We start from the raw sequence: 25,000 nt of genomic DNA on the forward strand, positions 1-25,000 counted from the left end.
TGTGTCCCCCGCCACCACTGTGGACTGTGTCCCCCCCGCCACCACTGTACTGTGGACTGTGTGTCCCCCCCGCCACCACTGTACTGTGGACTGTGTCCCCCCCCCACCACTGTACTGTAGAGACTGTGTGTCCCCCCGCCACCACTGTACTGTAGAGACTGTGCCCCCATCACCACTGTACTGTAGACTGTGCCCCCCACCACCACTGTACTGTGGACTGTGTCCCCCCCCCACCACCACTGTACTGTGGACTGTGTCCCCCCCCCACCACCACTGTACTGTAGAGACTGTGCCCCCTCCCCCACCACCACTGTACTGTAGAGACTGTGCCCCCCCCACCACCACTGTACTGTAGAGACTGTGCCCCCCACCACCACTGTACTGTAGAGACTGTGCCCCCCATCACCACTGTACTGTAGAGACTGTGCCCACCACCACCACCGTACTGTAGACTGCCCCCCACCCACACACCACCACTGTGCTGTGGACTGTGTTCCCCCCACCACCACTGTACTGTAGAGACTGTGCCCCTCCCCCACCACCACTGTACTGTGGACTGTGTCCCCCACGCCACCACTGTAGAGACAGCCCCCTCCCCCACCATTGTAGAGACTTGCTCCCCCCTCCCCCCACTGTACTGGAGACTGCCCCTCCCCCACCACCACTACACTGTAGAGACTGTGCCCCCCAACACCACCATACTGTAGACTGCCTCCCCCACCACCACTGTACTGTAGAGACTGTGCACCCCCTCCCACCACCACTGTACTGTAGAGACTGCCCCGCCCACCACCACTGTACTGTAGAGACTGTGCCCCGCCCGCCACCACTGTACTGTAGAGACGGTGCCCCGCCCACCACCACTGTACTGTAGAGACTGTGCCCCACCACCACCACTGTACTGTTGAGGCTGTGCCCCACCATCACCACTGTACTGTAGAGACAGTGCCCCACCACTGTACTGTAGAGACAGTGCCCCACCACTGTACTGTAGAGACAGTGCCCCACCACTGTACTGTAGAGACTGCCCCGCCCACCACCACTGTACTGTAGAGACTGACCCGCCCGCCACCACTGTACTGTAAAGACTGTGCCCCGCCCACCACCACTGTACTGTAGAGACTGTGCCCCACCACCACCACTGTACTGTAGAGGCTGTGCCCCACCATCACCACTGTACTGTAGAGACAGTGCCCCACCACTGTACTGTAGAGACAGTGCCCCACCACTGTACTGTAGAGACAGTGCCCCACCACTGTACTGTAGAGACAGTGCCCCACCACTGTACTGTAGAGACTGTGCCCCACCACTGTACTGTAGAGACTGTGCCCCACCACTGTACTGTAGAGACTGTGCCCCACCACTGTACTGTAGAGACTGTGCCCCACCACTGAACTGTAGACTGTGCCCCACCACCACCACTGTACTGTAGAGACTGTGCCCCACCATCACCACTGTACTGTAGAGACTGTGCCCCACCATCACCACTGTACTGTAGAGACTGTGCCCCACCATCACCACTGTACTGTAGAGACTGTGCCCCACCACCACCACTGTACTGTAGAGACTGTGCCCCACCACCACCACTGTACTGTAGAGACTGTGCCCCACCACTGTACTGTAGAGACTTTGCCCCACCACCACCACTGTAGAGACTGTGTCCCACCACTGTACTGTAGAGACTGTGCCCCACCACTGTACTGTAGAGACTGTGCCCCACCACTGTACTGTAGAGACTGTGCCCCACCACTGTACTGTAGAGACTGTGCCCCACCACTGTACTGTAGAGACTGTGCCCCACCACTGTACTGTAGAGACTGTGCCCCACCACTGTACTGTAGAGACTGTGCCCCACCACTGTACTGTAGAGACTGTGCCCCACCACTGTACTGTAGAGACTGTGCCCCACCACTGTACTGTAGAGACTGTGCCCCACCACTGTACTGTGGACTGTATCCCCCCCCACCACCACTGTACTGTGGACTGCCCCCCCCCCACCACCACTGTACTGTAGAGACAGCCCCCCTCCCCCACCATATTAGAGACTTGCTGCCCCCCCCCCCCACTGTACTGGAGACCCCCCCACCACCACCACCATACTGTAGACTGACCCCCCCCCCCTGTACTGGAGACTGCCCCCCCCACCACCACTGTACTGTAGAGACTGTGCACCCCCTCCCACCACCACTGTACTGTAGAGACTGTGCCCCCCCTGTACTGGAGATTGCCCCTCCCCCCCACCACCCCACCACCACTGTACTGTAGAGACTGTGCCCCACCACCTGTAGAGACCCACCACCACTGTACTGTAGAGACTGTGCCCGCCCCACCACTGTACTGTAGAGACTGTGCCCCACCACTGTACTGTAGAGACTGTGCCCCCCCACCACTGTGCCCCACCACTGTAGAGACTGTATCCCACCCCCAATGTACTGTGGACTGTATCCCCCCCACCACCACTGTACTGTAGAGACAGCCCCCCCTCCCCCACCATATTAGAGACTTGCTCCCCCCACTGTACTGGAGACCCCCCCACCACCACCACCATACTGTAGACTGCCCCCCTGTACTGGAGACTGCCCCCCACCACCACTGTACTGTAGAGACTGTGCACCCCCTCCCACCACCACTGTACTGTAGAGACTGTGCCCCCCTGTACTGGAGACTGCCCCTCCCCCACCACCACTGTACTGTAGAGACTGTGCCCCGCCCACCACCACTGTACTGTAGAGACTGTGCCCCGCCCGCCACCACTGTACTGTAGAGACTGTGCCCCACCACTGTACTGTAGAGACTGTGCCCCACCACTGTACTGTAGAGACTGTATCCCCCCCAATGTACTGTGGACTGTATCCCCCCCCCACCACTGTACTGTAGAGACAGCCCCCCCTCCCCCACCATATTAGAGACTTGCCCCCCACTGTACTGTAGAGACCCCCCACCACCACCACTGAACTGTAGACTGTGAGACCCCCCCACCACCACTGTACTGTAGAGACTGTGCCCCACCATCACCACTGTACTGTAGAGACTGTGCACCCCCCACCATCACCACTGTACTGTAGAGACTGTGCCCCCCCACCACCACTGTACTGTAGAGACTGTGCCCCCCCACCACCACTGTACTGTAGAGACTGTGCCCCGCCCACCACCACTGTACTGTAGAGACTGTGCCCCACCACTGTACTGTAGAGACTGTGCCCCACCACCACCACTGTAGAGACTGTGCCCCACCACTGTACTGTAGAGACTGTGCCCCACCACTGTACTGTAGAGACTGTGCCCCACCACGGTACTGTAGAGACTGTGCCCCACCACTGTACTGTAGAGACTGTGCCCCACCACTGTACTGTAGAGACTGTGCCCCACCACTGTACTGTAGAGACTGTGCCCCACCACTGTACTGTAGAGACTGTGCCCCACCACTGTACTGTAGAGACTGTGCCCCACCACTGTACTGTAGAGACTGTGCCCCACCACTGTACTGTAGAGACTGTGCCCCACCACTGTACTGTAGAGACTGTGCCCCACCACTGTACTGTAGGACTGTATCCCCCCACCACTGTACTGTAGAGACTGTGCCCCACCACTGTACTGTAGAGACTGTGCCCCACCACTGTACTGTAGAGACTGTGCCCCACCACTGTACTGTAGAGACTGTGCCCCACCACTGTACTAGAGACTGTGCCCCACCACTGTACTGTAGAGACTGTGCCCCACCACTGTACTGTAGAGACTGTGCCCCACCACTGTACTGTAGAGACTGTGCCCCACCACTGTACTGTAGAGACTGTGCCCCACCACTGTACTGTAGAGACTGTGCCCCACCACTGTACTGTAGAGACTGTGCCCCACCACTGTACTGTAGAGACTGTGCCCCACCACCCCAATGTACTGTGGACTGTATCCCCCCCCACCACCACCACTGTACTGTGGACTGTATCCCCCCACCACCACCACTGTACTGTGGACTGCTCCCCCACGTGGAGACCCCCCCCTCCCTCCGTACTGGAGACTGCCCCCCACCACCACTGTACTGTAGAGACAGCCCCCCTCCCCCACCATTGTAGAGACTTGCTCCCCCCCCCACTGTACTGGAGACTGCCCCCCACCACCACTGTACTGTAGAGACTGTGCCCCACCCCCCCCCTCCCACCACCACTGTACTGTAGAGACTGAGGACCCCCCCCTGTACTGGAGACTGCCCCTCCCCCACCACCACTGTACTGTAGAGACTGCACCCCCCACCACCACTGTACTGTGGACTGTGTCTCCCCCACCACCACTGTACTGTAGAGACTGTGCCCCCCCACACCACCACTGTACTGTAGAGACTGTGCCCCCCACCACCACTGTACTGTAGAGACTGTGCCCCACCCACCACCACTGTACTATAGAGACTGTAGAGACTGTGCCCCACCACTGTACTGTAGAGACTGTGCCCCACCACTGTACTGTAGAGACTGTGCCCCACCACTGTACTGTAGAGACTGTGCCCCACCACTGTACTGTAGAGAGAGACTGACTGGCCCCACCACTGTACTGTAGAGACTGTGGCCCACCACTGTACTGTAGAGACTGTGCCCCACCACCGTGCCCCACCACTGTAGTAGAGACTGTATCCCCCCACCACCGTACTGTAGAGACTGTATCCCCCCACCACCACTGTACTGTGGACTGTGTCCCCCACGCCACCACTGTACTGGAGACTCCCCCCCCACCGCCACCACCACTGTACTGTAGAGACTGTCCCCCCTCCCTCACCACCACTGTAGAGACGCCCCCTCCTGTACTGTGCCCCCCACCACCACCGTACTGTAGACTGCCCCCCACACACACACACCACCACTGTACTGTAGAGACTGTGCCCCCCTGTACTGGAGACTGCCCCTCCCCCACCACCACTGTACTGTAGAGACTGTGCCCCGCCCACCACCACTGTACTGTAGAGACTGTGCCCCGCCCGCCACCACTGTACTGTAGAGACTGTGCCCCACCACTGTACTGTAGAGACTGTGCCCCACCACTGTACTGTAGAGACTGTATCCCACCCCCAATGTACTGTGGACTGTATCCCCCCCCCACCACCACTGTACTGTAGAGACAGCCCCCCTCCCCCACCATATTAGAGACTTGCTCCCCCCACTGTACTGGAGACCCCCCACCACCACCACCATACTGTAGACTGCCCCCCCCCCTGTACTGGAGACTGCCCCCCACCACCACTGTACTGTAGAGACTGTGCACCCCCTCCCACCACCACTGTACTGTAGAGACTGTGCCCCCCCTGTACTGGAGACTGCCCCTCCCCCACCACCACTGTACTGTAGAGACTGTGCCCCGCCCACCACCACTGTACTGTAGAGACTGTGCCCCGCCCGCCACCACTGTACTGTAGAGACTGTGCCCCACCACTGTACTGTAGAGACTGTGCCCCACCACTGTACTGTAGAGACTGTGCCCCACCACTGTACTGTAGAGACTGTGCCCCACCACTGTACTGTAGAGACTGTGCCCCACCACGGTACTGTAGAGACTGTGCCCCACCACTGTACTGTAGAGACTGTGCCCCACCACTGTACTGTAGAGACTGTGCCCCACCACTGTACTGTAGAGACTGTGCCCCACCACTGTACTGTAGAGACTGTGCCCCACCACTGTACTGTAGAGACTGTGCCCCACCACTGTACTGTAGAGACTGTGCCCCACCACTGTACTGTAGAGACTGTGCCCCACCACTGTACTGTAGAGACTGTGCCCCACCACTGTACTGTAGAGACTGTGCCCCACCACTGTACTGTAGAGACTGTGCCCCACCACTGTACTGTAGAGACTGTGCCCCACCACTGTACTGTAGAGACTGTGCCCCACCACTGTACTGTAGAGACTGTGCCCCACCACTGTACTGTAGAGACTGTGCCCCACCACTGTACTGAGACTGTGCCCCACCACTGTACTGTAGAGACTGTGCCCCACCACTGTACTGTAGAGACTGTGCCCCACCACTGTACTGTAGAGACTGTGCCCCACCACTGTACTGTAGAGACTGTGCCCCACCACTGTACTGTGCCCCACCACTGTACTGAGACTGTGCCCCACCACCCCAATGTACTGTGGACTGTATCCCCCCACCACCACCACTGTACTGTGGACTGTATCCCCCACCACCACCACTGTACTGTGGACTGCGTCCCCCCTCCCTCCGCCACCATTGTACTGTAGAGACAGCCCCCCTCCCCCACCATTGTAGAGACTTGCTCCCCCCACTGTACTGGAGACTGCCCCCCACCACCACTGTACTGTAGAGACTGTGCACCCCCTCCCACCACCACTGTACTGTAGAGACTGAGGCCCCCCCTGTACTGGAGACTGCCCCTCCCCCACCACCACTGTACTGTAGAGACTGCACCCCCACCACCACCGTACTGTGGACTGTGTCTCCCCCCACCACCACTGTACTGTAGAGACTGTGCCCCCCCCCACACCACCACTGTACTGTAGAGACTGTGCCCCCCCCACCACCACTGTACTGTAGAGACTGTGCCCCGCCCACCACCACTGTACTGTAGAGACTGTGCCCCGCCCGCCACCACTGTACTGTAGAGACTGTGCCCCACCACTGTACTGTAGAGACTGTGCCCCACCACTGTACTGTAGAGACTGTGCCCCACCACTGTACTGTAGAGACTGTGGCCCACCACTGTACTGTAGAGACTGTGGCCCACCACTGTACTGTAGAGACTGTGCCCCACCACCGTACTGTAGAGACTGTATCCCCCCCACCACCGTACTGTAGAGACTGTATCCCCCCCCACCACCACTGTACTGTGGACTGTGTCCCCCACGCCACCACTGTACTGGAGACTCCCCCCCCCCCCCACTGCCACCACCACTGTACTGTAGAGACTGTCCCCCCTCCCTCACCACCACTGTAGAGACGCCCCCCTCCTGTACTGTGCCCCCCACCACCACCGTACTGTAGACTGCCCCCCACACACACACACCACCACTGTACTGTAGAGACTGTGCCCCCCCACCACCACTGTACTGTAGACTGTGCCACCCCCCCCCCACCACCACTGTACTGTAGAGACTGTGCCACCCCCCCCACCACTGAACTGTAGACTGTGCCCCACCACCACCACCAGAGACTGTGCCCCACCATCACCACTGTACTGTAGAGACTGTGCCCCACCATCACCACTGTACTGTAGAGACTGTGCCCCACCATCACCATTGTACTGTAGAGACTGTGCCCCACCACCACCACTGTACTGTAGAGACCGTGCCCCACCACCACCACTGTACTGTAGAGACTGTGCCCCACCACTGTACTGTAGAGACTTTGCCCCACCACCACCACTGTAGAGACTGTGCCCCACCACTGTACTGTAGAGACTGTGGCCCACCACTGTACTGTAGACACTGTGCCCCACCACTGTACTGTAGAGACTGTGCCCCACCACTGTACTGTAGAGACTGTGCCCCACCACTGTACTGTAGAGACTGTGCCCCACCACTGTACTGTAGAGACTGTGCCCCACCACTGTACTGTAGAGACTGTGCCCCACCACTGTACTGTAGAGACTGTGCCCCACCACTGTACTGTAGAGACTGTGCCCCACCACTGTACTGTAGAGACTGTGCCCCACCACTGTACTGTAGAGACTGTGCCCCACCACTGTACTGTAGAGACTGTATCCCACCCCCAATGTACTGTGGACTGTATCCCCCCCCCACCACCACTGTACTGTAGAGACAGCCCCCCTCCCCCACCATATTAGAGACTTGCTCCCCCACTGTACTGGAGACCCCCCCCCCCCACCACCACCACCATACTGTAGACTGCCCCCCCCCCCTGTACTGAGACTGCCCCCCACCACCACTGTACTGTAGAGACTGTGCACCCCCTCCCACCACCACTGTACTGTAGAGACTGTGCCCCCCTGTACTGGAGACTGCCCCTCCCCCACCACCACTGTACTGTAGAGACTGTGCCCCGCCCACCACCACTGTACTGTAGAGACTGTGCCCCGCCCGCCACCACTGTACTGTAGAGACTGTGCCCCACCACTGTACTGTAGAGACTGTGCCCCACCACTGTACTGTAGAGACTGTATCCCACCCCCAATGTACTGTGGACTGTATCCCCCCACCACCACTGTACTGTAGAGACAGCCCCCCCTCCCCCACCATATTAGAGACTTGCTCCCCCCACTGTACTGGAGACCCCCCCACCACCACCACCATACTGTAGACTGCCCCCCTGTACTGGAGACTGCCCCCCACCACCACTGTACTGTAGAGACTGTGCACCCCCTCCCACCACCACTGTACTGTAGAGACTGTGCCCCCCCCTGTACTGGAGACTGCCCCTCCCCCACCACCACTGTACTGTAGAGACTGTGCCCCGCCCACCACCACTGTACTGTAGAGACTGTGCCCCGCCCGCCACAACTGTACTGTAGAGACTGTGCCCCACCACTGTACTGTAGAGACTGTGCCCCACCACTGTACTGTAGAGACTGTGCCCCACCACGGTACTGTAGAGACTGTGCCCCACCACGGTACTGTAGAGACTGTGCCCCACCACTGTACTGTAGAGACTGTGCCCCACCACTGTACTGTAGAGACTGTGCCCCACCACTGTACTGTAGAGACTGTGCCCCACCACTGTACTGTAGAGACTGTGCCCCACCACTGTACTGTAGAGACTGTGCCCCACCACTGTACTGTAGAGACTGTGCCCCACCACTGTACTGTAGAGACTGTGCCCCACCACTGTACTGTAGAGACTGTGCCCCACCACTGTACTGTAGAGACTGTGCCCCACCACTGTACTGTAGAGACTGTGCCCCACCACTGTACTGTAGAGACTGTGCCCCACCACTGTACTGTAGAGACTGTGCCCCACCACTGTACTGTAGAGACTGTGCCCCACCACTGTACTGTAGAGACTGTGCCCCACCACTGTACTGTAGAGACTGTGCCCCACCACTGTACTGTAGAGACTGTGCCCCACCACTGTACTGTAGAGACTGTGCCCCACCACTGTACTGTAGAGACTGTGCCCCCCCACCCCTGTACTGTAGAGACTGTGCCCCCCACCACCACCACTGTACTGTAGAGACTGCCCCCCCCACCACCACTGTACTGTAGAGACTGTGCACCCCCCTCCCACCACCACTGTACTGTAGAGACTGTGCACCCCCCCCCCACCACTGTACTGTAGAGACTGTGCCCCACCACTGTACTGTAGAGACTGCCCCCCCCCACCACCACTGTACTGTAGAGACTGTGCCACCACCACTGTACTGTAGAGACTGTGCCCCACCACTGTACTGTAGAGACTGTGCCCCCCCCCCCCACCACTGTACTGTAGAGACTGTGCCCCCCCCACCACTGTACTGTAGAGACTGTGCCCCCCCCACCACTGTACTGTAGAGACTGTGCCCCACCACTGTACTGTAGAGACTGTGGCCCACCACTGTACTGTAGAGACTGTGGCCCACCACTGTACTGTAGAGACTGTGGCCCACCACTGTACTGTAGAGACTGTGGCCCACCACTGTACTGTAGAGACTGTGGCCCACCACTGTACTGTAGAGACTGTGGCCCACCACTGTACTGTAGAGACTGTGGCCCACCACTGTACTGTAGAGACTGTGGCCCACCACTGTACTGTAGAGACTGTATCCCCCCACCACCGTACTGTAGAGACTGTATCCCCCCACCACCACTGTACTGAGAGACTGTGTCCCCCTGTAGAGACGCCACCACTGTACTGAGAGACCCCCCCCCCCCCCACCACCACTGTACTGTAGAGACTGTGCCCCCCCCCCACCACTGAACTGTAGACTGTGCACCACCACCACCACTGTACTGTAGAGACTGTGCCCCACCATCACCACTGTACTGTAGAGACTGTGCCCCACCATCACCATTGTACTGTAGAGACTGTGCCCCACCACCACCACTGTACTGTAGAGACTGTGCCCCACCACTGTACTGTAGAGACTTTGCCCCACCACCACCACTGTAGAGACTGTGCCCCACCACTGTACTGTAGAGACTGTGGCCCAACACCACCACTGTACTGTAGAGACTGTGGCCCACCACCACCACTGTACTGTAGAGACTGTGCCCCACCACTGTATTGTAGAGACTGTGCCCCACCACTGTACTGTAGAGACTTTGCCCCACCACCACTGTAGAGACTGTGCCCCACCACTGTATTGTAGAGACTGTGGCCCACCACCACCACTGTACTGCACAGTGGTTTAAAGTACTTTTTAAGTAGTTTCTTTTAGGTCTCTTTACTTTACTATTTATATTTTTGATGAATTTTGCTTCACTACATTCCTAAAGAAAATGTTGTTCTTACTCTCCATAAATTTTCTTTGACACCCAAAAGTACTCGTTACATTTTGAATGCTTAGCACAACAGGAAATTGCTCCAATTCGCACACTTATCAACAGAACATTCCTGGTCATCCCTACTGCCTCTGATCTGGCAGACTCACTAAACATAAATGCTTAGTTTTGTAAATGATGTAAAATGTTGGTGTGCCTCTGGCTATCCGTAAATAAAATAAAAAAAACAAGAAAATGGTGCCGCCTGGTTTGCTTTAGATAAGGAATTTAAGTGATGTATATTTTTACTTTGGGTATTTAAATATATTTTAGTAATGTTTACTTTTGATACTTTATACCTTAAACCAAATACTTTTTGACTTTTACTTAAGTAGAATTTTACTGGGTGACTTACTTGAGTAAATTTCTGTTAAGTTATCTTTTACTTTTACTCAAGTATGAAAACTGGGTACCCCCCCCTTACCACTGTACTGGAGACTGCCCCCACTACCACCACGGTACTGTAGAGACTGCCCCCACTACCACCACGGTACTGTAGAGACTGCCCCACTACCACCACGGTACTGTAGAGACTGCCCCCCCCCACTACTGCTGTACTGTAGACGGTGTCCCCCCAAGCGCCACCACCACCACTGTACTGTAGAGACTGTATCATCACCACTGTACTGTAGAGACTGTATCATCACCACTGTACTGTAGAGACTGTATCATCACCACTGTACTGTAGAGACTGTATCATCACCACTGTACTGTAGAGACTGTATCATCACCACTGTACTGTAGAGACTGTATCATCACCACCAATGTACTGTAGAGACTGTACCACCACCACCAATGTACTGTAGAGACTAGAGGTCCACCGATGATTTTTCAACGCCGATACCGATTATTGGAGGACCAAAAAAGTCGGTGCCGATTTAAAAAATATATATTTTTACTTTATATTTTATTTGTAATAATGACAATTACAACAATACTGAATTAACATGTATTTTAACTTAATATAATCCATCAATAAAATCAATTTAGCCTCAAGTAAATAATGAAACATGTTCAATTTGGTTTAAATAATGCAAAAACAAAGTGTTGGAGAAGAAAGTAAAAGTGCAATATGTGCCATGTAAGAGTCTTCAATATTCCCAGGTAAGAAGTTTTAGGTTGTAGATATAGGAATTATAGGACTATTTCCCTCTATACCATTGGTATTTCGTTACTTTGACTACTGGATGTTCTTATAGGCACTTTAGTATTGCCAGTGTAACGTTTGAAACGATATTAGCGCGCGCTAACTAGCTAGCCATTTCAATTGGGTTACACCAGCCTCATTTTTTAATTTTTTATTTTACCTTTATTTAACCAGGCAAGTCAGTTAAGAACACATTCTTATTTTCAATGACGGTCTGGGAACAGTGGGTTAACTGCCTGTTCAGGGGCAGAACGACAGATTTGTACCTTGTCAGCACGGGGGTTTGAACTCGCAACCTTACGGTTACTAGTCCAACGCTCTAACCACTAGGCTACGCTTCCGCCCTCATCTCGGGAGTTGATAGGCTTGAAGTCATAAACAGCGCAATGCTGTATCATCACCACTACCACGGTACTGTAGAGACTATATCATCACCACCACCACTGTAGAGACTATATCATCACCACCACCACTGTACTGTAGAGACTATATCATCACTACCACCACTGTACTGTAGAGACTATATCATCACCACTACCACTGTACTGTAGAGACTATATCATCACTACCACCACTGTACTGTAGAGACTATATCATCACTACCACCACTGTACTGTAGAGACTATATCATCACCACCACCACTGTACTGTAGAGACTATATCATCACTACCACCACTGTACTGTAGAGACTATATCATCACCACTACCACTGTACTGTAGAGACTATATCATCACTACCACCACTGTACTGTAGAGACTATATCATCACCACCACCACTGTACTGTAGAGACTATATCATCACTACCACCACTGTACTGTAGAGACTATATCATCACTACCACCACTGTACTGTAGAGACTATATCATCACTACCACTGTACTGTAGAGACTATATCATCACCACCACCACTGTACTGTAGAGACTATATCATCACTACCACTGTACTGTATAGACTATATCATCACTACCACTGTACTGTAGAGACTATATCATCACTACCACTGTACTGTAGAGACTATATCATCACTACCACTGTACTGTAGAGACTATATCATCACCACCACCACTGTACTGTAGAGACTATCACCACCACTGTACTGTAGAGACTATATCATCACCACCACCACTGTACTGTAGAGACTAGATCATCACTACCACCACTGTACTGTAGAGACTATATCATCACTACCACTGTACTGTAGAGACTATATCATCACTACCACTGTACTGTAGAGACTATATCATCACCACCACCACTGTACTGTAGAGACTATATCATCACCACCACTGTACTGTAGAGACTATATCACCACCACTACCACTGTACTGTAGAGACTATATCACCACCACTACCACTGTACTGTAGAGACTATATCATCACCACTACCACAGTACTGTAGAGACTATATCACCACCACCACTGTACTGTAGAGACTATATCACCACCACCACTGTACTGTAGAGACTATATCACCACCACTACCACTGTACTGTAGAGACTATATCACCACCACCACTGTACTGTAGAGACTATATCACCACCACTACCACTGTACTGTAGAGACTATATCACCACCACCACTGTACTGTAGAGACTATATCATCACCACTACCACTGTACTGTAGAGACTATATCACCACCACCACTGTACTGTAGAGACTATATCACCACCACCACTGTACTGTAGAGACTATATCACCACCACCACTGTACTGTAGAGACTATATCACCACCACCACTGTACTGTAGAGACTATATCATCACCACTACCACTGTACTGTAGAGACTATATCACCACCACCACTGTACTGTAGAGACTATATCATCACCACCACCACTGTACTGTAGAGACTATATCACCACCACCACTGTACTGTAGAGACTATATCATCACCACTGTACTGTAGAGACTATATCACCACTACCACTGTACTGTAGAGACTGGGCTGTGGGAGAGGAAAGAGGGGTTTAGGTTGTTTTTAATCATATCCTCGGCTGTACAGTAATGTGTAGTAGTGGACTAGTATAGGTGTGTGTGGACAGTCTAGTGTGTGTGTTCGTGCACGCTGAGCCCCAGACAAAGCCCCCCCCTCCCTTCGTAGCCTGGGTCAGAGATATGACCTTGTGAAATGTCAGCCCACCCACGGGGTGGCCCTGCCTGTGTCTCTCACACACACACACACACACACACACACACACACACACACACACACACACACACACACACACACACACATGGTGGTCCTGCCTGTGTCACACACAACCGTGGCGGCGGGGTGCGGCAGAGGCAGCATTGTAGCGTTACGGCTAGCCTAGCGTCTTGAGGTGTAGTGTTGCGTGGAGGAGTCTCGGGACCTCAACACTAAACCCAGGAAGGAGAGAGAGAAAGGCAGGGGGAGAGTAAGCGAAAGCGATGGGGAGGGCAGCAAATGGCAAGAGAGATTATGGGAGAGAGGGAGAAGGAGAGGTCGATAGAGGGAGGGAAAGGGGGGGATAGTTCAAATTCACCCCCCCCCCCCCTCAACCTTCCACTTTGTACTCCTGGGACCTCAGGTCAGCAATCTAGCCATTTCCCACTAACGACATTACAGCCATTAGGGCCTGGCTGCTTTCTTTCTGTAGCATGTCACATGGACGCGGGTCATGCCTCGCATACTTCGCCCCTCTGGCCCGGCTCAGGTGACTAAAAGCTTTCAGTGGGAGTGAACTGCAGCCATGGAAAAACAGTAGGTCTTCGACCTGCTGACATTCTCTCTCACGCGCTTGCTCCCTTTCTCTCTGTCTCTGTCTCTGTCTCTGTCTCTGTCTCTGTCTCTTCTTTCTCCCTTTCCTCCCTTAATGTCGTCTTAGGAAATGTGAAGGAAGACACACACACACAGTGCATAGAAACACACGCAACGGGTGCACACACACACACATCATAAACTGTGTAAAAAAAGAGGGGTCAGGTCTCTGGTTGTAAGGTGTAGTGTCCTGACTCCTGTAAGTGTTCAGTCTCTTCTTTTCCCTGCCCTGGCCTCTGCCACGGTGTGTGTGTCCTGACTCCTGTGTGTGTGAGATGGAGTGTGTACTAGCGTCCCTGCGTGGTGGGTAGATTTGTAGCGGTGCATGTACGCTTGGGCAGAGCGGTCGGGCCACGGTTGCGGTCACCTCTCTGGCCCATAGTCTGTGACGACCAGACCAGATGTGAGCTGACTCTAATGACCCCTGCGGGTGGGGTTGCTGAGGCAACCGCTTTCCCCTCTGCCTGTAAACAGAGAAGCAACCCACCAGTGTTCTTAGATGGGGTCGCCAAGGTGAAGACTAGCCTTGATGTGTGTGAGCGAGAGAGACGAGAGCTCAAATGACGTGTGTGTGTGTGTGTGTGTGTGTGTGTGTGTGTGTGTGTGTGTGTGTGTGTGTGTGTGTGTGTGTGCGCGTGTGCGCACGGAGAGATTGTGTATGAGTGTCATGGCTTCTCTTGACCTTTTTTTTGTTATTCTTGCTCTGTTTTCTTCGGTTGATGCTCAATGGGTTTTTTTTTTTTGTTGAAGCCTCTACTGTCCCCCCCTCCTCCCAGTACAGTAAAGTTTTGACATTTTCTTAGCCCAGGCTTGTTGCTTTCTGACATCTTCTTATGAAAAGGGGTTAATATGTTTCAGGAATACTCACTTTCTTTTGTTTGCCCTTGTCTGGCAAGCTGTAATGTTTTGCTTATGAATATTGATACACCAAGTGTATATTAATGACCCTGGGTGACCTTAACCCTATCCTTATTGGCTCCCTGGTGGTATCTGCATCCTCATGAATATTAAACAGGCTCTGTAACCTCCATTACCCTAATCTTTGCTGTCTAGCCTCCCGGAAGGTCCTGTCGTCATGGTAACCCCGTTACTAAACTCCTTGGGAAGAAAAAAAATTGACCCTGGGAAAAAAATATATGTTGAAAATAAAGGATTGAAAAATCATTCAAATGATTTTATCCACCGTTGCTGGTGGTTCTCAGTGCTTAGAGAAAGGCTTGGGGAAAGCTGGTGGATTTTGTTGCATTAAAGCTCCTTGGTTTTTCGGTGTTATTATGATTTTCTTCAGTCATTGCCAAGGCAGTGAGTTACCCCTTGCTGAGAGCGCCGAAGTCTATTTGGTATTTTGAATAGGCTGTTCCTTTTGTACTTAGCTGGTAAATAGAATTGAGAGTGCTCACTTGTGATAAGGAGGCGTCAGAATGAGTGTATAGTGTAGTAGTCTGGCTCACTTTGTAATCCAGGTGACTGCTGACTTGTTGATTTACAACGTCAAGGCTGTTCAAGTCAATGCCTCCTAGATTGTCATTTAAGGATGCGCTCTCAAACTTTTGTATACTTTTTGCCAGTAGTTTTGAAATTGGTTCTCAAGTGCCTAAAGTGTTCCCCGTTTTTTCTGTGTACTTCGTCATCAAATTGTGTACTACGTCATCATTTGGTATGATATGTTATGTCCTGCAATTTTGTAAAAAAATTAGTAATCCTACTATATGTTACAGATGTATTGTGCTTAAGATCCTGGAGTTTATCTTTAATGACAAAATCCAGTCCTTTCCTGGATAATTAATGTTCATTAGGGAATACTGTAGTAAAACATTGTGCAACAGAAAAGGCTAAAACAAGTGTTTTCATATTGGATAATTTCAGGTAGCACCTCCCCGTTTCCCTCCGTTTATGATCCAATGAACGTGACCCTGGTTTGTCCTCAGCTCTGACCATGATGATCCCGTCCTCCTCTCTTTTCCTCTCACCAAACGTCTCTTCTTATTCTCTCCTGTAGATGTGGACAGTGTCGAGGAGAGTGGGCCCGACGGGGTCTGCTGTCCCGTGGAGGACGACGACGGCGGCATTGGCGGCGGTGGCTGGTACGGGAACGCCTCCGACACACGCTCCGAGTCGTCGTACAGCGGCGACATCCATGACGACCATGAGCTGTTCCTCCACGGGGGCTCCCCCCCCCCTCCCCAGACCGACCTCCAGAACACCCCGACACCTCAACCGAGAGCTCACTGGGGGGCTGCCCTACGCCTGTCCACAGCCACCACCACCACCGGGCCTCTCTTGAGCTCCTGAGTCTAGGGGTGGATGGAGGGGTGTTCTCTGCCCAAGATACCCTTTCCTCTGTGGTATCCTCGCTCTATGGAGAGGCCGCCTCCGAGGCCCTGGGGAAACCCCTGAGTAGTAACCTGCGGCGCCTCCTAGAGGCTGGGTCGTTGAAGCTGGATGGGGAACTTCTGGGGAGAGTGAGAGGAGGGGGAGGAGAGTCGCCCCCTATAGGCTTAGCTCCAGCCCTGACCCTCTCCCCCTCCTCCCATCATGCTCAGCAGCTAAGTGCCCTCGCCCGAAAACTGGCGGCCAATAACAACAACAGTGGAGCCTCTGCCTCGGCCTCGCCCACCTCTGTTGCCATGTCGACCACCGCCATCAAGCAGGAGCCCTGCGACCCCTTCACCTCGGTGGTCACCCCGAGCAATGGCGCTGGCTTCGTGTGGGTGGGAGTGGCCGGTGACGGGAAGTGGCCTCCGGCGAGTTGCGGCGGGTCCAGCCTATCACCGGACTCGGCCATCCAGAAGCTGAAAGCGGCAGCCAACGCGGTTTTACAGGACAAGAACGCCACCGTAGTGGCCTCGTCTACTTCCTCTTCATCATCCTCCTGCTCTACCATACCCACCCTGGGAGGAGGGAGCCGGGGAGGAACAGACGACTCGGTACGCTTCGATGCCTTCACCTCCCCCTTCAGCCCTCAGTCGGCCAGCTCCACGCTAGCCGCCCTGTCCAAGAAGGTGAGCGAGCGCTCCCAGACCACCTCCACCTCCTCATCAGACCACCAACACCAACCCTCCACCGGCTCCTCCTTCCTCTCCCTGGTCTCTATGACTTCCTCGGCTGCGCTCCTCAAGGAGGTGGCAGCCCGGGCGGCAGGGAACCTCCTTGCTGATAAGATGGAGGCCCCAGCAGGAGGAGGGGCCATCCAGGAGGACATCAAGCCCCTGCTGGACAGGAACCAGAAGGCAGGGACCCCCACAGGGCCCTTGAGCACCATGGACCTGCTGCTGCCCTCCACCCCTAAGGGAAGGGCCAAACCCAGCAGCCAAGCAGGTAGGCTAATCCACCCTGACCCTACACAATTTCTTCCAGAGGTGGAATTTGTTGTCTATAAGCCTTGTGGTGAGTTTTTGGATTGACAGTAGTAAGCTATATTCTGTTTTGTTTTGCAGTTTGGTAAATGCAATCAATAGTGAGTTTATCAAGATATTATGTCAGCTACGTTTTGTCGTCGTGACAAGGTTCGGAAAATTGGAACGTTGTTAAAAACACTGGACCTTTTGTATAAACCTTGTGACAAACACAGTGCCGCTATCCATCAATCCCAGAAGGTGTTGTTTCTCTCTAGCAAGGTTTCCTACAACAATGAACCGTTGTGGAAGACCTTCCCAGGTTGAACACAACAACAATAGCAACAATAGTTATTTCACCTTGCATTTTTCAAGGTTGTTTGTCGGTACTAGTTCATTTCCCCTTTCACATCCTGAACTGTCCTCGGATTATTCAATCCTCTTCAGTTTTTCAACTTGTTTGGAAACTGTCGTTTACAGATATTCTCCAAGCTTTTGCTTATTATATGGAATTAAAGCTGGTCTCTAAGCAAATGTTCTAATATGTTGAATCCCTTTATATTACACTTTAAGGACATACACATTTGATTTACTGTATTACGGATGCCCCACTTCACTTGGAAGGTATTAAATGAAGATTTCAAGCTGAATAGAAGCTGAAGCAGTTCAATATAGTAAGAATAGGTCTGATTACTTTAGTAGAATATATATTTCAACTAGCACATCAATCATGAATAATAGCAGAACTCTGCCTTCACTGCTTTCAATGGGGCTATTTAACACGGGAACCAATGTAGTTAAGTGATGATGCCTGAAAAGCCGGTGTTTGTAGGATATATTGGCACGGGTTTGTCTCGGGCTGGCAAACCGTGTCAATATATCCTCCAAACACCGGCTTCGAGGGCATTATCACTTTTATACAACGGGTTACCGGTTACCAACATATTCAAAGAGTTGCTACCCAAACCAGCTGGTCGTTCGTTCTGTTGTCAGAGACGCGACCCAGTCGTTCTGTATCTATGGACGCGACCCAGTCGTTCAGTCTTTTTGTTCTATTCCCATACTGGCTGGCAACATTCTTATCCCTTGCTTGCTAGCTAGCCAACAACGGCTAACTTTACAGTTACAAGACTAGCATGCTAGCTACACTTAGTTTCGTTTGACCCTTTTTCAATTGACCTTTCTTTGTATACGTCCATAAAAATGATGCCAGCTGATTAATGATTTAGACTGGCTGAGAAACGTTGCCTGCCTCTCTCTCGTTCCGACTCCCGACCCCTACACGTGCATTACTATGGGACAGTTGGAGATCGAATTTGAATATTGAAACAATGTTGCAAGTGTCGGAGAGACAGTAAGGGTTATAAAAATCTCTGCTGTTGAAAACTAGATGTTAGTCTAGAAGAAATGTGAAATAATAATGCTTTTTGAAGTGGAGATCAAGTTTATAACTTCCCTGCCAGGGCTGATGAGACAGTGGATTGCGCATTTTAACGTCATAGATTTAGCTGGTAGTAACTTGTGGAATAACCAATCAGCATTCAAGATTTGACCCACCCGTTGTATAATTTGTAGGGTACCCTGACTGGGAATCAAACCCTGGTCCCTGTGACTCTCATTATAAAACGGCTAAAATCTCTTGGTGAGGTTTCTAGGTTTGTATTTATTTTATTCATGTATTTGAATTTTTTTGCTCGCTTGCCCCACTTTTGATAGAGAGAGAATCCCCCTCCCCGTCTGGCCTGAGTCTGGGAAAAGGTCTGTGGGCCTGGCAGGATGTCCAACCCAAACCAATTGCGCTTGGCTTGGTGTGTTGAAACCGAGTGTCCATATCCGTGTCTGTTCTGCAGACGCTTCTGGCTCCATCAACCTCCCTTTACCAGTCACCTCTGTACAGACTGGTGGAGGTTGGAGCCAGAGGAGTCTGCAGTCAGGGCCTTCTCCTCTGTCCTCAGATCAGCATTCAGCAGACTCCCAGCCAAACACAATCCCATCAGTTTACACGGGGCAGGTCCAGAACAGACTATGGGAGGCGCACAGTACTACACAGAGCCATGACTACATGGAACTCTATTCCACATCAGGTAACTGACACAAGCTGTAGAGTCAGATTTTAAAAATCGATACAATGAAACCTTAGAACAGCAGGGACTACGAAGAGACACACGCACATACACATGCTAACTCACGCACTCTGCACACATGTATACATGGATTTTGTGTTGTAGAGTAGTGGCCTGAGGACACACCTAATGGGTTGTGAAATGTAATGTCATGTAATATTTATAATTGTATATAACTGCCTTAATGTTGCTGGACCCCAAGAAGAGTAGCTAACGGGGCTCCTTAATAAATACAAAATACAATACCCACCCACACACACACACACACCTCTCTCCTCTCTCAAAATGAGCATCCTTTAGGGAGAACAGTGGAGTGTGTTCCAGGGTAGATGGCTGGGCACTTTTGATGGATTGTGTCGTAACCCTTAAACAAAATCTAAAATGGCTGGATCAAATTGACTTGAGACGGATGAGAGGGAGAGAGGCAGTCAATGCAATATTCTGTGATCTGCATGTTAAAAAGGGTTGTCGGCGGTAACCTGCAGCCATCAAGGTCGCGGTGGAATGCTGTACAAATGCAGTTACTTGTCTGCTGGCCAGACAGAAAAAACATGCCCTTGGTTATTGATTGTTTTGTTTTTATTGCAGTTGGCTGGTCTGGTATGAAATTGTTACACATTTAGCCTATATTTAGTGCTACATAAATCTGTGTAATTCTACATAGTTTAGACATTTCTTGATAATTGATCTTGATTGCCCTGAGAGAGAGAGAGAGAGAGAGAGCGATAATCTGCTATCTGACGTACTGACCAGTTAAATGTCGTTCCATCTTTTTTCTTTCTCCTCCACCTCTTCCCCTACATCCTCCAATGAGCAAGGAGTCCACGGTTATCTTCTCTCCTCTCTCTCCTCCTTCCCCTCTCTCTCCTCCCCCTCTCTTCTCTCCCTCGCTCCAGTCGGTTGGGCCGCAGATGGCGGTTTATTGTTGCAAATAGGCAGTCTCGAGGTTTTACACCCGGGGTCAATGAATGGCTGAGCGCGGTAATTTCACCAAACACTGATTACCAGATGTTTTCCAAGGAACAGGAGGAGAATACTTATGAAGCCATCGATGACAGGCCCGTGGTGAATTTGTAATGCAATCATGCAGGGTCCTAATAAGCCCAATTAAACGGTGTAATAGAGGCCGGAAATGAAGCCAACAACAATAATCGAGATAATAAAACATCCTTGAGTTTGACTTCTTTTGTTCTCAGAAGCACAGCAGGCTTTGTTGAGCGTTCTCAGCTTGAGGTGTCTAGAGGTCGTGTCTCACCTAGTAGAGGTGTGGGAATAGTGACAAAGTCAGTAACCTTAGAGAGGCTCCATAGTCCGTAACTCCTCTCTGGTAAGGAAGAAATGGACTAGTGATTGGGGGGGATCGATAGTTGCATATCACAATATTATTTTTGGACGATATTGTATGGATTTGTTTAAAAACAATCCAGGTAGTATTAGCTAGCGCTAGTCGACTGTACCTGCGCCATAACTAACGTATTTCTGATCCTATAGCTTGTTCTCCATCTTCTTTTTAAATGGGGAGCCAAGATGTTTTCAGCACTTTTATTACCATGACTGATCAAGACTCATGTTCTCATGGCTCTCTCTCTTGTCTCTCTGCAGCAGACATATGGTGAGCAATATGTTTGGAACATCAAATCGCAATAAAACTGCAGTATATGGAATCGCAATTCATATAGAATGGTGAGAATCGTAATGCATATCGTATCGGCACCTTTGTATCGTGATAATATCGTGTGGTGAAGTCCCAAGCAATTCCCAGCTCGAGAAATGGACCTGTTCCAATACTTCAGAAATGTATCCTTCACCTTCCTAGCTTCCTTCGTTTCTTCCTTGAAGTAATCACAGATCTGACATAGGATGGATTGGGGAAAGATATAAAGTGGAAACCTTACTTACACCTTACCAGTCACTTCTAGATCGGATGGGTGCGCTGACATCAAGCAAACGAGGAAGGAATGATGCATTGCTTCAGTATTTGTTCAGGGGACTGTATGCACTAAATGACTTGTATTTTTACTGAGGTGCCGTTCTCAGCCAGGTATCCCTTGGTAAATAATTATTCTGACCTCACTGGAACTCCCTGGTTAAATAAAGGTGAAATGAATAAATGTCTCATCCCCTCTTTTTCCTCTCCTCTCCCAGGTTCCCCGGGGGAGGACGGAGGGAAGCCGTTCCAATGTCCGGTGTGTGGCCTTGTCATCAAGAGGAAGAGCTACTGGAAGAGACACATGGTGATCCACACCGGCCTGAAGAGTCACCAGTGTCCCCTGTGCCCCTTCCGCTGCGCCCGCAAAGACAATCTCAAGTCCCACATGAAGGTGAGATAATGGGAGCCTGCGATGCCTCCTTTGACCTTTGACCTGTGACCTCATCGTGTTAGCCATCCCCTGAGGTCGTAATTGTGGAAGTGGTACTAATGCTACTAATTGCTCAAAGGAAGGGAGGTATAAGCTCTAGTCAAAGTCACCTCTAGTGTAGCGGGGTAACGTGCCTCAAATTATACTGTAGTTAGTAGACCAAAGCTAGAGGGGGTTTTAACAAGAGCGAGAAGCTCCAGGTGTTGAGGAAATCCTTACTGTTTTACGCTCTTATTTAATCTCTTTTACTCATTTTATTTCAATTATTTATTTGCATAGGGACAGATTCAATTAGCCTCAAACATTGACACACGTTGAATGGACAACACTGGAATGCATTGCTCCATTGTAGCGTAGGCAAATCTTCAGTGTTGTCCTCAAATGAGCATCATTGCTTTGACTGTTGTTGCCGTGACAATGTGGAGGTACAACCACCACTCATCCTATCCCTGTATCCCAGGTCCACCAGCATCAGGACCGGGGCGAGACGTTCCAGTGCGAACTTTGCCCTTTCACCTCCTCGCGCCACTTCAGCCTCAAGCTCCACATGCGCTGCCACCAGCACTTCCCCCGCTCTGGGTCCGCCTCCGACGGGGTCAAGGTCAAGGAAGAGGCCACCACGGACACGGAGGGCGAGGGGTCACTCCTGGGCGATTTCAACCCCGGGGAATCCCCCCTCCAGACGGACGCAGGGAACCAGAGCTCCCCTGGAGTCTCCAACCACCACGTCTATATAAAAGAAGAGCCCCAGGAGAGGGAGCTGTCGGTGCTGTCGCCCTTCACCCTTTGCAGGGACAGGGAGCGGGAGCGGCCTGGTAGCAGTGGCAACTCCCTGGACCTCTCTATGGGGGGAGTCGGCTTGGGGGTGGGGGTGCGGTCCAGTCCTGGTGGAGGTCCAACGGCAGCGTCCCTCTTCAGCCCGGACATCAACACCAAGACAGCCACCGACCTGCTCATGAAGCTCTCAGGTAACCATGACAGCAACTCCCGTCAATAACAACACTCACTAACGGCCAGGTGTTAGACTGGTGGGCAACTTTTGATGGCCATCATTTTGACTGTCTTAGCATATTTCTTGGGGTTTCGTCATGAATGTCAACTCATCAACCCAATAACCCCAACACTCCGCTTTGCCTCTCCAATAACCTCATCAACAACAAACACGCTATCGTTAGCCAGAATAACGCTAGGTATTATATCAGGTTTGTTGAGATGCATTCCACCGTGTTGTGACGATGGCAAAGGATCAGTTACTTTGAGACAATGGCTGAAGATTGATGGGGGAAGGTGTGCCCGGGGTTGGGTGCCAAGGTCGGGGTTGAGGCTGCCACTCTAACTCCTAATGCCAGCTAATTAGATTGAGATCTCCTGAAGAGGGATGCTGAAGGAGGTGAGGGAAAAGGGATGGGGGAGGAGGGGGGTAGAAAACCCTCGGAACATTAGATTAATTAAAAATGTATGCATAATTCATGAATTAAGAAGAATTGATAATTTGAAATGATTAGAGCCCTTAACTTCTGCTCCATGACCCTGGCTAGGATGCGCTGTGCGATGTGCGCCGCGGAGGGACTGGACAGGTTTAGTTAACCCCTCCCCCTCCAGTTCGGCTCCACGCCGGTGCCCCCCGGGTGCCAGTCTCACTTCTCTCCCAGACTTCGCAATCAAGCCAGGAAAGTCCCAGAGGAGATGGAGCCAAGATGGCTTCTTCTCTCACAATGTCAGCCCAGTGTAGAGTGGCGGACGGGCGGCGGACATCTTAGTTCAAGGACGGCGTCATTCATGCAGTACCGGAGGGAATTTGAAATATGGGAGGACAACCCTTTTGTTTTTAAGGAGAGGATAGTAGTGGACTTGAGTGATGTTAGAGATAACGATGTTTTAATAGAATACTGGTCCTTTTGATTACCGAGGGCTTTCATGATCATCTCTGAGCGCGGTTTGTAAAAAAAGAGAAGGGGGGTTTTGGCCCAAAGCTTTACTCAGATCTTTTGCACTCTTTGCTGGGCCGTACAGCAGACGGGGAGGGTAGAGAGGAGGAGAAAGGGAGGGAGGGGGGGTAAAGCTTCTTCTCAGGGGAACCTCGGGACTCTTTCTTTTGACCTCCCTGCCAAGAGCGATTGAGTGTGTACATGCGGCAGCTCATCTCCTGATTTACCACTTCTGTCACAATGCCTGTCTCAATCCCACAAGGGCTGTAAAAGAGAGAGAGGGGTGGAGGCTGTGAGAGGGGTGGAGGATGGAGAGAGGGGTAGAGAATGGAGAGAGAGGCTGTGAGAGGTGTTGGAGGATGGAGAGAAGAGCTGTAAGAGAGAGAGAAGTGTAGGATGGAGAGAAGGGCTTAGAGAGGGAGAGCGGTGGAGGATGGAGAGAAGGGCTGTGAGGGAGAGGGGTGTTGGATGGAGAGAAGGGCTGTAAGAGAGATAGGGGGGTGGATAATGGAGAGAATGGCTGTAAGAGAGAGGGGTGTTGAATTTGATAGAAGGGCTGTAAGAGGGAGAGAAGGGCTGTAAGAGGGAGAGAAGGGCTGTAAGAGAGGGAGAGGTGTAGAATGGACAGAAGGGCTGTAAGAGAGAGGGGTGTAGGATGGAGAGAAGGGCTGTAAGAGAGAGGGGTGTTGGATTGAGAGAAGGGCTTTAAGAGAGGTATAGGATGGAGAGAAGGGCTGTGAGGGAGAGGGGTGTTGGATGGAGAGAAGGGCTGTGAGGGAGAGGGGTGTTGGATGGAGAGGAGGTGTGTTGGTTGGAGAGAAGGACTGTGAGGGAGAGGGGTGTTGGATGGAGAGAAGGGCTGTAAGACAGAGAGGGAGAGGGGTAGAGGATGGAGAGAAGGGCTGTA

At 51.9% G+C, this 25,000-nt stretch overlaps 1 protein-coding gene across 7 annotated transcripts in view; it reads left to right on the top strand.

Annotated features, from left to right (window-relative positions):
* The window catches only part of LOC124002166 (zinc finger protein 827-like), a 112,410-nt gene that overhangs the window by 29,991 nt on the left and 57,419 nt on the right, over window positions 1–25,000 (top strand). For 5 of the 7 annotated variants that reach the window (XR_006832933.1, XM_046309491.1, XM_046309489.1 and 2 more), the window contains exons 2-5: window positions 16,347–17,665; window positions 19,638–19,766; window positions 21,951–22,126; window positions 22,626–23,133. Coding sequence is in view for 6 of the 7 variants with exons in the window: in XM_046309491.1 (XP_046165447.1) it covers window positions 16,975–17,665; window positions 19,638–19,766; window positions 21,951–22,126; window positions 22,626–23,133 (1,504 nt within the window). In the remaining variant the exon portion in view is untranslated. The remainder of the gene's footprint in view (window positions 1–16,346; window positions 17,666–19,637; window positions 19,767–21,950; window positions 22,127–22,625; window positions 23,134–25,000) is intronic. The other 2 variants (XM_046309490.1, XM_046309492.1) reach the window with 2 other exon arrangements.

The sequence above is a fragment of the Oncorhynchus gorbuscha genome, linkage group LG17 (genome assembly GCF_021184085.1).
Source record: "Oncorhynchus gorbuscha isolate QuinsamMale2020 ecotype Even-year linkage group LG17, OgorEven_v1.0, whole genome shotgun sequence".
NCBI classification, from domain to species: domain Eukaryota; kingdom Metazoa; phylum Chordata; class Actinopteri; order Salmoniformes; family Salmonidae; genus Oncorhynchus; species Oncorhynchus gorbuscha.